Source organism: Chionomys nivalis, chromosome 26, assembly GCF_950005125.1.
Source record: "Chionomys nivalis chromosome 26, mChiNiv1.1, whole genome shotgun sequence".
NCBI lineage: Eukaryota > Metazoa > Chordata > Mammalia > Rodentia > Cricetidae > Chionomys > Chionomys nivalis.
The window spans coordinates 2,633,507-2,646,364 of NC_080111.1; the positions used below are offsets into that span (position 1 = coordinate 2,633,507).

A 12,858-nucleotide genomic window follows, 5' to 3' on the forward strand; every position below is an offset into this window, starting at 1 on the left:
GAACATTGCACACTTTGTAGATGACATGATTCTACTTCCTCACAAGCGACTCCAATCAAAGCGTGGCGGCGTGAGGGAGGTAGCACCTGCTGCAGAGGTCTGGTGGCTTCGCAGACCTAAGGTCCCAGTCACACTAATGTTCTCCCCCTTCTGATCATCAGGTCCTCCATCGACAGCAGTCCCAGCCGACCAAGGAGAGCTCTCCTCCCAGAGAAGAAGCGCCCCCACCACCCCCTCCCGCCGAAGACAGTTGTGCCAAAAAACCCCGCTCTCGCACCAAGATCTCCCTAGAAGCCCTGGGCATCCTGCAGAGCTTCATCCACGACGTCGGCCTCTACCCCGACCAGGAAGCCATCCACACCCTGTCGGCCCAGCTGGATCTCCCCAAGCACACCATCATCAAGTTCTTCCAGAACCAGAGGTACCACGTGAAGCATCATGGGAAGCTGAAGGAGCACCTGGGCTCCGCCGTGGACGTGGCGGAGTACAAGGACGAGGAGCTGCTGACCGAGTCGGAGGAGAACGACAGCGAGGAGGGCTCGGAGGAGATGTACAAGGTGGAGGGGGAGGAGGAGAACGCGGAGAAGAGCAAGGCGGCGCCCGCCGAAACCGACCAGAGATAATGTGAACTCCACCAGACGAAGCAATATATGGGTCCAAGGACTTTCTGTTTTCCTTTCTTTAAAAAAAAAAAAAGGCTTTGTTTTTATTTTGGTTTTGTTTTTATCGTCTGTTTTATCTTTCTTACCCGTAATGGCATTCCTCTGTCGCACAGGATCGCCTGTAGACTGAGTAAACTCAGTGAGTGGTTCTGAGTCGGGTGTCACCTTGGCAAAGACACTAAGTGTCAAACTCTGATCATTGACTGGACCGCAGTGATGCCAGTCACGGGAGACTCCGCCTTCATTCCCCTTGCTCTTTTGGAAGAGACACCAGGCAACTTCCAGGATGGAAAGACCCACGAGATAAATGAAGGAAGCTACGAGTGTGTGTATATGTATATGTATATATCTCTATATTTACATATATATATTAAAAATTGCATGGGACAGAGAACTTTACAATCCGAAAGAATAGACTGTGAAATGAGTTCTTAAAGAAAAGACTTGTTTATGTATAAAAAAAAAATGCCACTTCACAGTGAGTTGTTCTGGCTTTTTGAGAAACTGCGGCCTGCTCTCAGGGTGGGGTGACTATTTTTGAATTCCTATTTATTTTGTGTGTTTGTCCCTGATCTATTTTTTTTTTTAATTCTATGGCTTCCTATCTGGCAGCTTACTGGGTAATTTTTGAGGTATGTATTTAACAAAATAACACTGCCAAAACAAAAACAAATAAACAAAAAAAAAAAGTAAAGAAGCAAGAGAAAGGCAAGAAGAGAATGAGCCAGAGGGAATCAGGGCCCGTTAGTAAGGAGACAGTACACATTTCTCCGGGAGACACAATGCACACTTGCGTAGACTCGAGGACGTGAGCCGCCACTTTCCGTTCGTTATCCTGAGTGGTGCATCGGCGCTGTCGCGAGCAGATGCCTTCTGTGGAATTCCTTCCGAGCCAAGTCCAGTGCAGAGGAAACTTGACCATTAATTAGCGCAGTCTCCAAAGATGACATTTTACATGGGACTTACGGAGTTCATGCTATGAGCCACATTTTATCTTGAAGTTTATTTACCTGCTTGTGGCTTCAAATTTTAAAACTATTAAGCCTGCTCATTTTAAATTGTTGGTTGTTACTGTTTTTTTTTTCTCTTTATTGTTTCTGGATTTTTTTTTTTTTTTTTAAGAAATAGAACATAGTTCAATGTAATGTTAAGTTAGAGAAAGACGTTTCTGCCCAGTTAGAGGGGCTTCCACTCAAATAAATCTCCACCCGGCCTCTCCCCCAAGTGTTTCTTCCTCCCCATTTCGGACCTTCCTCTTCTCCGTACACATCCCATCCACTTTAGCCAAGCCTCTGCAGCCCCCCTGAGCTCACATGCTGCCTCCATGCCCCCCCCCCCCTCCCCGCCACGGCAGCCCTAACAGGAACCTGCTTTCCAGAATCTCTGCACCTCCAGGCAATAGAGTCAGTGAAGCGATCTCAGCAGAGTCACCCAGTCCTCGGAAAAGGAAATACCGCCCCTGTGCCCCACATAGCGCTTACCTGATGTAAAGCGGAACTAACGCCGACCGGGCTGTCTTGTGGAAGGAGCGTTAAAGCTGCGACCTACTGCAGTTCGCCAGATCTCCTTCGGTTTCCTATTAGAAACAGTAGCATTACCTTCCAGTTCCGCTGACAGCGGTGGCAGCAGGGGGACCTCCAGCTTTGGGACTGGCCTCCAGACCCTACTTCAGGCTCGAGATGGCCGCCCAGTGGTCCCACGTGGTTGGATCTTGTCTTGTTTTGTTTTGTTTTTGAGTTGTATCCTCATGCAACCTTGTCAAAGACCTCATGCAATATCACTTTGAAATTTATTTTCTGTTTACTACACAAACATTGTAATATAACTGTTAATACTATTTATATATTTGAAAGGTATAAGAGGTAGGAGTTTAAAGAAAATAAAAACCTCTATGTGTAGATATTAACTCAGAACTTACACTCTACAGGGAGAAGACACGTTGCAATACAAGCTAACTCTGGCCGCTTAGTAACCTCTGGAGTTCTCAAAGGGACGTTTTCCTGTACTTTTTCAAATAATGATGTTCAAAAAAAAAAAAAAAAAAACGGTTACCTTGACAAGAGCGTCATGTGTCTTTGCAAAAGGACGGCTGTGTTTGCAGTTGAGGCCTGGGCCCACCCTTCCCGTTTCTGTAGATGCTGCAGCTTTAATCAGAAAAGTCCACAGTTGCTGCTTCCCGATCTCCGAGTTACTCCCTCTAAATTGTCTTCTGACACCGTTGCTGAAGTCACCCTGTACAGGTCCTAGGCACCGATTTTTTTTTTTTTTTTTTTTTTTTTGTCAAGCTCTTACAGGTTCATCAATCGATGGCATCCGCGTTTGGTATCTTTTACACTTCAACCAAAAATTTATTAGGTATTTTTCAATGCTAAGTCTTGCCTTTTATTTTTTATTTTTTAATTTCACTGCCAAGTGTGCAGTGGTTCTAAGTGAATCTGTGGGCATTTTAGCCTGTGGTCTTGCCAGATCTTTGCGAATTACAATGCATATATGTCTATTTATTCAATACCTGTCATATAATATCTATCTGGGAAAAGAAACTTTCTCTTGTAGTGCCTCTTGACAAAGCACAATTTCCCGCCTTTTTTTTGTGAAATGAAGAAAAAAAAACAAATTGTGTTTTATTGCAGTATCAATAATGTGAATAAGGATTAAGATATTGTAAATGTTCTTTTTTCCATGTAAATCAACTATCTTTGTTATCACTAAGTGATAATTAATTTTTAACTTATGTGCATTGTTAGGCTGTTAGAGTTTTTTGGTTGTTAAAATAAAACGCATTCAATAAACCCGACTTTGTTGGTCAAAATAGTTTTCTGGGCGTCGCCCTTCTTTCCCGTTTTAATTCTTCACTGGAACAGGACCTGGAGAATCTAAGAAAAATCTGCACCCTTCTTTCAGAAGGAAGACCGCGGTACCCACAATTGCAGATGTCTGAGTTCTGTTGAGTGCATGGCTTTGATTGCACATGGGAATCCTGTGTGTCCCTCTGCACGTATAAACGCAGGCATGCTCTCATGCTGGCGCGGGCAGCCCCGGGAGTCATTTCTCCCATCGTCTTGTCGTATATAAGCACAATTCAAATGGATAAAGATATATTTATGGGCTCCCTCCTTTATTTTTCTAGTGACTATTTTTCTGTTTATAATTAAAAAAACCACAAATGAGTGCGTGTCAGGAAACTTTTGGAGCACATATGTCCATGGTTAATGGACATAATAAAAGTCTTTTCTATTTAGAGCTCGGGTACCATAATGTGTGCACAGAGGAATGCCAGAGGATTGATGTATCTGAGAAATGTGCAAAAAATGATTTTTTAGAAAGTGCTTACCACGGAAAAAATTACTCCAAAGACTAAAGTTAATAGAGAAGGAGCAAGTGTTTAGCTGCAGAGGAAGTCAATTAAAAAGCGATTTGGGTTTTTAGATACTGTTGGTTTTTCCTGCCTTTCTGCTTCTCCTACCTCTCTGCTTCGGTGGGTGGACAGGTGGACTTTCTTCCCTTTTCCCATGAGGCTTTGCAGCCCACATGCCACTAGCTCCATCTTAAGGACAGTCAGTTAAGACCTGGTGTTTACAGAAATGCAGACAACTTAAGGCTTATAGGAATAACTAGAGCCCAAATTGGGGCAACCCATATTCTCAATGCAAATGTAAATGACCTCTGGTTTGGGGAACGGAGAACTGAGATCAGGAAAGAGAGAGAGAGCAGTGGAGGGATAATTTGGCTTTGAACACAAGTTTCTTCCCCCTTCCCATGTTCTTTCTGGGGTTCCCTAGAGACAAACTGTAAAGTGAAAACTGCCAGCAGCCCGCTGAGCCACTGTGTCTGGGGGACAGATCTTGTACTGTCTGCTCCTGTTTTGAAGAAAACACTACCGAAAGAGCTGCTCCTTCCTGGGCTGAACTATAGTTACGCGAGAAAATAAGAACTGCGATCTAGAAGGCTTTTGGCAGCCTTAAGCTGTGTATACAAGGGAGCACTGGGGCGAGAAACAGGGATTCAAACTAAGACTTTATCGCCTCACAAATGCAGGAAGTAGCTAAGGTAAGTTGACTCTGCAAAGTTGTCAGGATTACCCTCACATTTCAAGCATACAGCTCCGTTTGCCCCCACGGTTGTTGCTCGGTTTCCTCTTTATGCTCCCAAATAACTCTCACAGGGCTGGCTGTCGTGCCCAGCGTCCACAGACAGGGCAGAGAGAGCGGTCAGCAATAATATACTCCTCCTGGATCTCTCACAAGCCCTGTGTCTGGATCCACAGGAGGGAACTGTTTCTAGCTGGGTCCCTAGTTCCAGGAAAAAGAGTGGATTCGGGGAGACTGCTGAATCTTCTACCCCAGATGACATCCAAAAAGGATGCCGAAAGTGACAGATGAGCAAAAGAGAAAGAGGCACCTTCTCCCTGGAAATCTTCCCTAGATCTTTTTCTCCTGTTCCCCCTGCATGTATTAATTATACCCAGTCTTGGGTTTGTTTATCTAATTCCCTCATCGTGAAGTCCTTTCTGCACTCCTCTGCCATGTGCTGCAAATCCAATGGCCATGTAGCTCTCAGTGCATGTCACCGTCATGGATCTCACAGCATGTTGTGGTTTCTATGTTTAATGTGTCCCTCTTGAGCCCCAAGCCTTGCAGCTACTTCTAGAAATAAGCATAGGAGAAACATGTTCCCTGATAGTCAGGGTCGGAACCAGTGGTCTCCTGGTGTCCCATTCAAGAATGAAATAATAAAGGTGTACACAGATTGTAAAGTAGCAAGGAAACTTTATATTTTTTATTTATTTATTTTTTTTTTGATTTTTCGAGACAGGGTTTCTCCATAGTTTTTGTTCCTGTCCTGGAACTAGCTCTTGTAGACCAGGCTGGCCTCGAACTCACGGAGATCTGCCTGCCCCTGCCTCCCGAATGCTGGGATTAAAGGCGTGCGCCACCACTGCCCGGCAAGGAAACTATATAAAGCCGAGCAATAGTACAGTGCAGAAAGATATACACCGCCAACAGTGGCAGAAAACCACGTAAGTGACAGTAATCAAGGGTCCTGTTGTCATTTGGGGCTTTCTTTTTATGGAGTTTGACCGACCAGCTGTATAACACAGGTGGCTCTCTGGCTTGATTGGCCAGCTTGGATGACGTAATTCTTTGTTCATTGCACATGTCCTTCCCCATAACGTATCTGATTTTAATTAAGAGCATGCCCGCCTAGGCATACATGGAAGATCGGTGTGGTAGCAAATCTTGGTTGTCAACTCGACATAGCTGAAAAGAGGGACACTCGGTTGAGGAACTGCCTCTACTAGATTGTACTGTCTTGTGGGTTTGTTTGCGGAGTGTTTTCTTGATTGCTGGTTGACATAGGAGGGTCTAGCTCGCTGTGGGCAGCAGTGTCCCTAGGCACGTGGGCCAGGGCTGTCTAAGAAGAGTAGCTGAACATAAGCCAAGAATCAGGTCATTGAAACAGCATTCCTCTGTGGTTTCTGTTTCAATTCCTGCCTCTAAATTCCTGACAGGAGTTCCTGTCTCGGCTTCGCTCAGTGATGGACTGTAACCTGTGATGCATCCTCAGAGTGACGTTCAAGGCTGTTATACTGGCTCGGATGCAGTAAGAGACAGGGGGTTAGAGAGGTGGAAAGACAGCCTTCCAAGAGAGAAAATATCAGTAAAGCCAGGGCTTTAAGACTCCAGAGTGTCCTTCTTCTCCCCAGTATCATCCTACCTCTGTGTCCAGTGTCTGCGATGGTCCCAGCCTGTGTGATAGAGGATCGGGGCATTGGCCGCTGTGACACACTTGTGATTGTGCTTACACGAGCGGATCATTGCACTTCTCTCTACACACTCTCACAGCTTCATCTGACTGGCATTTCGGAGCTATCCCAGAAGAATCTGGAATAGTTACTTTGTGACTTTTTTTTTTAAGGAATAGCAAAAGCTTGGGAAATTCCACATGGAGAAATAATCACAAAATTATTCCATTAATATTGCAGGGAATAGTACAGAGCAGTAATAAATTGCAGAGGTAGCTGTGATTTTATCATTACCCATCAACAAAGGTAATTCTACAGCACAGACTAAAGGCATCCTGGGAGATTTGGTAGCAACTTTGAACAGTTCTAAGAGCCCACCCTGAAGCAAAAAGTAAGGAAACATTTTTTGAAATCCTATCTCTCTCAAGTTGATGATGGGAAAATGCAGTGGGCTGTTCCTCCTGTCTGTCCATCTCTTACCAAATTTGCATTTTGATAAAATAACTTTTCAGATCCCCAGTTCCCTCATCCATAAAGCCAGACTATTTCCTTCCTTCTTTTCTTTCTTCTTTTTTAAGGAGAAAGAGATCAGGGAGCACTCAAATGTTCTAAATGACTTAATTTAGGTGAGCTTTGAGTTAGGGTAAGATCTGATGTTTAGATTTAAAAAGAAAAACAGCAACATTAGTGCCTGATTTCTGCCAAGGTAAAGAATCCAAACTGATTCGCAGCGACGTTGCCCTATCCATACTTTCTCCTCTGTCCCTGCTCCTCCTTCTCCCTTCACCCCATTTCTTCTCCCCCTCCCATTCTCTTTGTTCCTGTCAGAAGCTCTATAATTTCCTTTCTTAATTAAAACCAAAACAAGTGTAATGTCTTGGCAGTCTTTTGAAATCTTCAGAACGTTTAGACGCTAACAGCCCTGCAGCCGCCCCCCCTGCTCTTGCTGTCTTGAGCAAATCCCCTCTTCTCTCCAGCCTGGAATCCTCTGGGTGTCACTGGGTCCTCCTTGGTCCTCCTTTGCCCTGAACCATACTTCCTTTCTACTCATCACTGAGCACACGCTCTGCCCAGATTAGGGTTCTATCTGCCACTCAGGCCTTTCTAGCCTGAAGCAGTTAGGTCTGTTTGCCTCCTGAGCCTCCTTACCTGGGTGGTAAATTGAGAACCTTTCCCTCACACGTGGGCTGCAGGAGTAGGTTCCGTGTTTGCGCTGTCAAACTGTGAGGGTTGAACAGGGTACCTGCAATGACCTGTGTAGCCCTCTGTGATGGGACCCTTTAAGGACCTCCTTTCTGGTCTTTAGCCTCAGGCTTATTGGCTGCAATGCACCAGCCTCTTCGTGGTCTGGAACATGCTCCGGGCTCCTCTTGACCCGGTACTCTGTTCTCAGAAGTATTCTCCTTTCCCTAATGGCTGCTCACTGTGTCCCAATGTCCCTTTCATCTGACAAAGCCAGCTGCAGAAGAACAGCAGAGATTAGGGAGACATGAAATGGGAAGGGGAGCCCCTATCCTGCTCCTGAGCTTGGTTAAAGTCTGTCGCCAGCTGAGAGTCAAGAATTCCAGCACAATTAGCAAAATTGGTTGTGAGGAGACCACATTGTTCCTGTATGTAGAGATATTTCGAGCAAGGACGGTTAAAACTCAGTGAGCCATGCTTCAGGCCTAGGCCTTGAACTCCAGGAAAGGTCTTATTCAAACAGCACTGCTTTCTTTGAAATCAGAAGGTCCCAGAAGCTGTCTGGTAGTCCGATGACTCTATGTATATTTTTGTTTTGTATAATTTTTATTTTGCATGGATCTCTCTTTACACATCTGTAAAAATAAAATTTAAAAAAGAGATAAAACTTTTCTCTGACCTTGAAGTGTATGTATTTCTGTGTGTATGTGTCTTTGAATGTGTGTGTGTGCACCTATGTGTGTGCACACCTATGTATGTGTGTGTGTGCACACGCACATGTAGTTCCCTTGGAGATTAGAAGAAGGTGTCAAACCTCCTGAAACTGGAATTCAAGGTGGTTCTGAGCTGCCCGATGTGGGTGCCAGGAATCAAACTCTCCCTCTGGAAGAGCAGCAAGTGCTCTTAACTGCTGAGCCATCTCTCCAGCCAACCACATTTTTAAAATGTGGAAATATTTGTTTAAAATTGTGGTACCTGACTTTGAAAAGCACATGCATCATTTGGTAACTTAAGAATCAAACAATACAAAAACACAAGGCAAGGCAATGCAGATTCCCAGTTGACGGGGAGGCATGTGTCCTCAGAGGCTTGGAGGCCTCCCTGTCAGGAGCGACTTGGAATAGCTTCAGATAATCCCGAGTCCCCACTTTCGTTTTCTATGGGGGTGACTCAGGAACGTGACTGGGGGCGAGTGCACCACGACCATCCGTTATTCTGGATTTGCTGGGCCGCTGTTAGACATTTTCAGTGGCAGAGCAACCAAGCAGATAATCTAGGATAGTGATTCTCAAACCCTTCCCGGTGCCGTGACCTTTAATACCATTCCTCAGGTTGTGGTGACTCCCAACCATAAAATTATTTTTGTTGTTCTTCATAACTGTAATTTTACTACTTCTATGAATCATAAAGTAAATATCTGAAGCCCGATTAATGAAAACTCAGAGACAGATATTGAGTTTCAACCTGAAGATCAGAAAAGCAAAACAGCCAGCCACTGGCTCTTACCTTGACCTCAGACAGAGATGGCCATCCTGCCTCTAAGAATCTCAGAATGAGACTGAGAGCTGTCTCCTGCTGTTTTAAAATCCTCTCTAGGGCTGGGATTAAGGATATGCCAAGATGGCTGGCGTGACTGTTTTACTTTTCTGATCTTCAGACGAGCTGTAGTTATTAAAATACAAATAAAAAAACAAGTATCTATGTTTTCCAATGGACCCTCAAGGGGGTTGTGACTCATAGGTTGAGAACTATTCATCTATGAAAACCCAGGTTGTAACCAATTCTACTGTGGGCTGCGAAGGACCACTAAAGCATACTAGAACCTTCTGTGCCTTAGAGACGAATCACAGGTGGCTCTGCTTTGAACACCTCCACAATGAGTCAGCTAACAGGCTGTTAGGCAGTTATGTGTACAAGACATCTCCAAAGCTGTTCCCCAGGAGGAGCCTTGAGTCTCAGGCCAGTGGCAACGAAGTGATCTGCTCTATTGGGAACGGGGAAGCGCGCAATCTCCAGTCAACTCAGGACAGGGGTGTGCACACCAAGTCATAGCAACAGCAAGGTCTCTCAGCTACCTGACTCCTGGAGAGATCTACTCCGTGAAGACAGTCTATGGCAGTCACTTCTAAACACTGGGATGTCACAGACCCATAAGGGGTGGACTTGACCGCCAACAGAGACTGTTCAATTTCACATTGGCAAATAAACACGGTTCAGATGACAATGCAAAACACGTGCTACCACCTGATCCAAAGCCATCGCAAAAAGCAGAAGACCAAATGCCCTTGCTAAACGGGGGTATAATCTTGTGAAAAAGCATGGCCTTTGTATGTGGGAAAATTGAACCAAATGGATGGAAACGTCCATGTCTTGCTTTTATCATCCTCTTCCTGTTGGGGAGCAGTGAAACTGGTAAACCCCTAGAGGTGACAACAGATGACACCTCGGAACGGCTATTCTGAGGCCATGCTGGACTATCCACTGTCCCAGAAACCCCATCCTTTGAGGCAGCCACCAGCTGATCTGCACCGAACCCCAGATTCATTTAGGCTTCTCAGCGAGAAAGCCCCACTACGTGTTCCTTGCCAGTGGATTTGCTATTGAATTGTGGGTACAGCTGTTGCCAGAGCATTTCAGTGGCTCCCAAGCGAAATTCTACACAAGGAGGTATGCGTGCGAGAGGGGTAGGCAGGTGCATTACATATGTGTGAATGCTCTCACCCAAGCGATAGGGGTCAGAGGTCCATGTCAGCTGTCTTCCTACATCTCTCTCCACTTTAGGTTCTGAAACAGAGACTCTCGCTGAACCTGAAGCTCCCGGATGTGTGAGACCAGGGGGCCAGCAAAGGGGCTCCTCCAATCTCCACTTCCCTAACCCAGGGATGACACACGTGTTACCAGCTTTTATGTGGACGCTGGGGATCTGAGCAAGCGTTCTTAAGCTGAGTTATCTCCCCAGCCCCGAAACTAACCGAAAGTCACTGTTCCTCCATAGGAATGGGCACGCTACATCTTGAGTTGGCACAGTTTGCGACTAGGAGGCTCGTGATTTATACTCAGTAGTGACTACTGGACTAATTCTGTATTTCTAAATGGGGGAAAAAAGGTGGCAAGCTCAAGTTAACCGGAAAGTCAACTATGGATAATATAGGATTTTTTTATTAGCATATAATTACAAAATCAAGTCCAATAAGTTCCTCCCATAGACAGATTGATCTTTCTAGAGAGATCCAAAGGCTCCTTGAAGTTCATATTCTAGCCATCTCGTAAGACGCTGCAGGTTGTTTCAGGTATAGGTGCCCATGTAAAGTCACAGGCCAAGACGCCTGGCAAAGCACAGACTTGGCGAGCTGCTTCTGTCCTACGTGCCCCTACTGCAGATGCTCCTTAGCTTCCTGGACATGCTAGCGTAGCAAGATGACCCCATGGAATACTGGAGAGTTTCCCTGCTGGTCACATGACCCCTGGGAGCTGGGCTTCACTACCTCTGGCCAGCATCATAAGTTCATAACTACACTGGACAAAGACTGCAGTGCAAAATTTGAGGTGTGGATTCTATTGACTGTGCATTATTTTGTACAATCGTAAGTAGAAAATCAGGCAGCTCACAAAAAGTCAGGTCTTGTCCTTTGTGCTGGTGTGAGAACAGTCTGGGGACAGCTCTGTCCATATTCTGGCACAAACCAATTTGCACGTATGTTGCACGTATGTTGCACGCGTGTCGCACGTGTGTTGCACGTATGCTGCACTATGTTGCGCATATGTTGCACGTCAGCACTTGTTTCTCTCTTGTAACGATGTCATACCCGAGTCCCGCCGTGTGACAGCCGCGCTCTCTTCAGCTGTTCCAAGCCTTGCCTGAGGAGGGTGGACAATCTCTCTCTCTCTATCTTGGCTGCGGCAGACTTTGGGCAACAATTAAAAAAAAAAGCCATCAACTTCTCCTCCCCCACCTAGGCTTTTATCGCAGAGGCCAAGGCAGAAAACAAGAAATTATGAAAAGCGCTGAAATTGTTAGTCAGAACTTTTGACTGACTGGTGCCTCCAATTTCCCCCAGCATGCCAGATGTACAGTCTCCTACTGTACATGATTACATATGTGTCCTTTGCATAAAGCCTCTCTGGCTGAACCTCAATCCCTGACTATTATATATTCTGAATAAAAGCGAAACATCTCAGCATTTGCAAAAAAAAAAAAAAAAATTCAAGATTTATCAACATATTGAGCTTTTACTAAGTCATGAATTCTTGATTTGTATTCACAGGGCTCCTGCATATTCATAGCCCCCTTTAGCCAAAGATCTTCAATATTCATTCATGACGGAGTGGTAAGTCTATATTATTCAACTCCCTTTACCAATGGGTAAACTGACGCGCAGCGAAAGGCCTCCTCAGAGGAGCTGAATAAAGAACAAGATGCCGCTAGCCCTCAAAGAGAGCCTCCTCCAGCTGTCTCCCTCTAGAGACAAAGGCCCACCGCCTGCCTGTCATCCTCACTTCCCAAGTCCTGGGGGAATCTGGGATCTTTCCTTCTGGAATGATGGGGATATTTTGGATGGAGTTTCCTCTTCAAGTGCATAGGAAAGACCAACCCAGGGAAATAAAGGAGCGGCCTCTTCCAAATTGCCTCAAAACCACGAGGCTATAGTTAATGGGCTCCATTAGCAGCTCCTAACCGCGGAGGTGGGTAGGCATAGGGCGGTGTTTGTTTGCTCCAATAACCAATTAATGGCATTGATTGGGCCGGGCTGGCCCCCCCTCTCCCGTTTTCATTCGAGAAGCAGAGGTCAATTGTCTTAATACCTTCTCTAAACACAATCCATTGCTTTTCTTTTCTAAGCAAGGTCATGAGGACTCCAGCTCTATGTTTGCCAGGGTCTGTCTGAAGGGGAGTTTGGGCAGAAGAAAACACATTTCTGGTTAGATCGAGAGAACAGTGAGGGTTGAAATCCACAGAAGCTCCATGAGTAACCACCAGCCTTTGTCAGACCACGGAGGATGCTGAGCCCCAGGCTGGATCTGGGCAGAGCAGATGGGGCACACTACAAAATGCATGGTTTGTCAAAATATGTAGCCCTTTAGGTACAGAGATATGATTTTTTAAAACATTTTATTGTTGATATTGTTGATATTGTTGCTTTGTTTAATGCATGTGGAGGAGGGGCAGGTCCACATGGTGTGCAGGAGCAGAGGCCAGAGGCCAGTCTTAGATGTCACTCTCTGAAATGCCTTCTACCTTCTTAGAGATGAGGTCTGTCTGTGGCCTGGAAT

General features: G+C 45.4%; 1 protein-coding gene across 3 annotated transcripts in view; it reads left to right on the top strand.

Annotated features, from left to right (window-relative positions):
• Satb2 (SATB homeobox 2) overlaps positions 1–12,858 on the top strand; it is a 213,463-nt gene that overhangs the window by 166,368 nt on the left and 34,237 nt on the right. For 2 of the 3 annotated variants that reach the window (XM_057758803.1, XM_057758804.1), the window contains one exon: positions 162–3,433. In XM_057758803.1, the coding sequence (XP_057614786.1) occupies positions 162–623 (462 nt within the window). In that variant the 3' untranslated portion in view covers positions 624–3,433. Of the gene's footprint in view, positions 1–161; positions 3,434–11,852; positions 11,916–12,858 lie in introns of those variants that run through there. The other variant, XM_057758805.1, reaches the window with a different exon arrangement.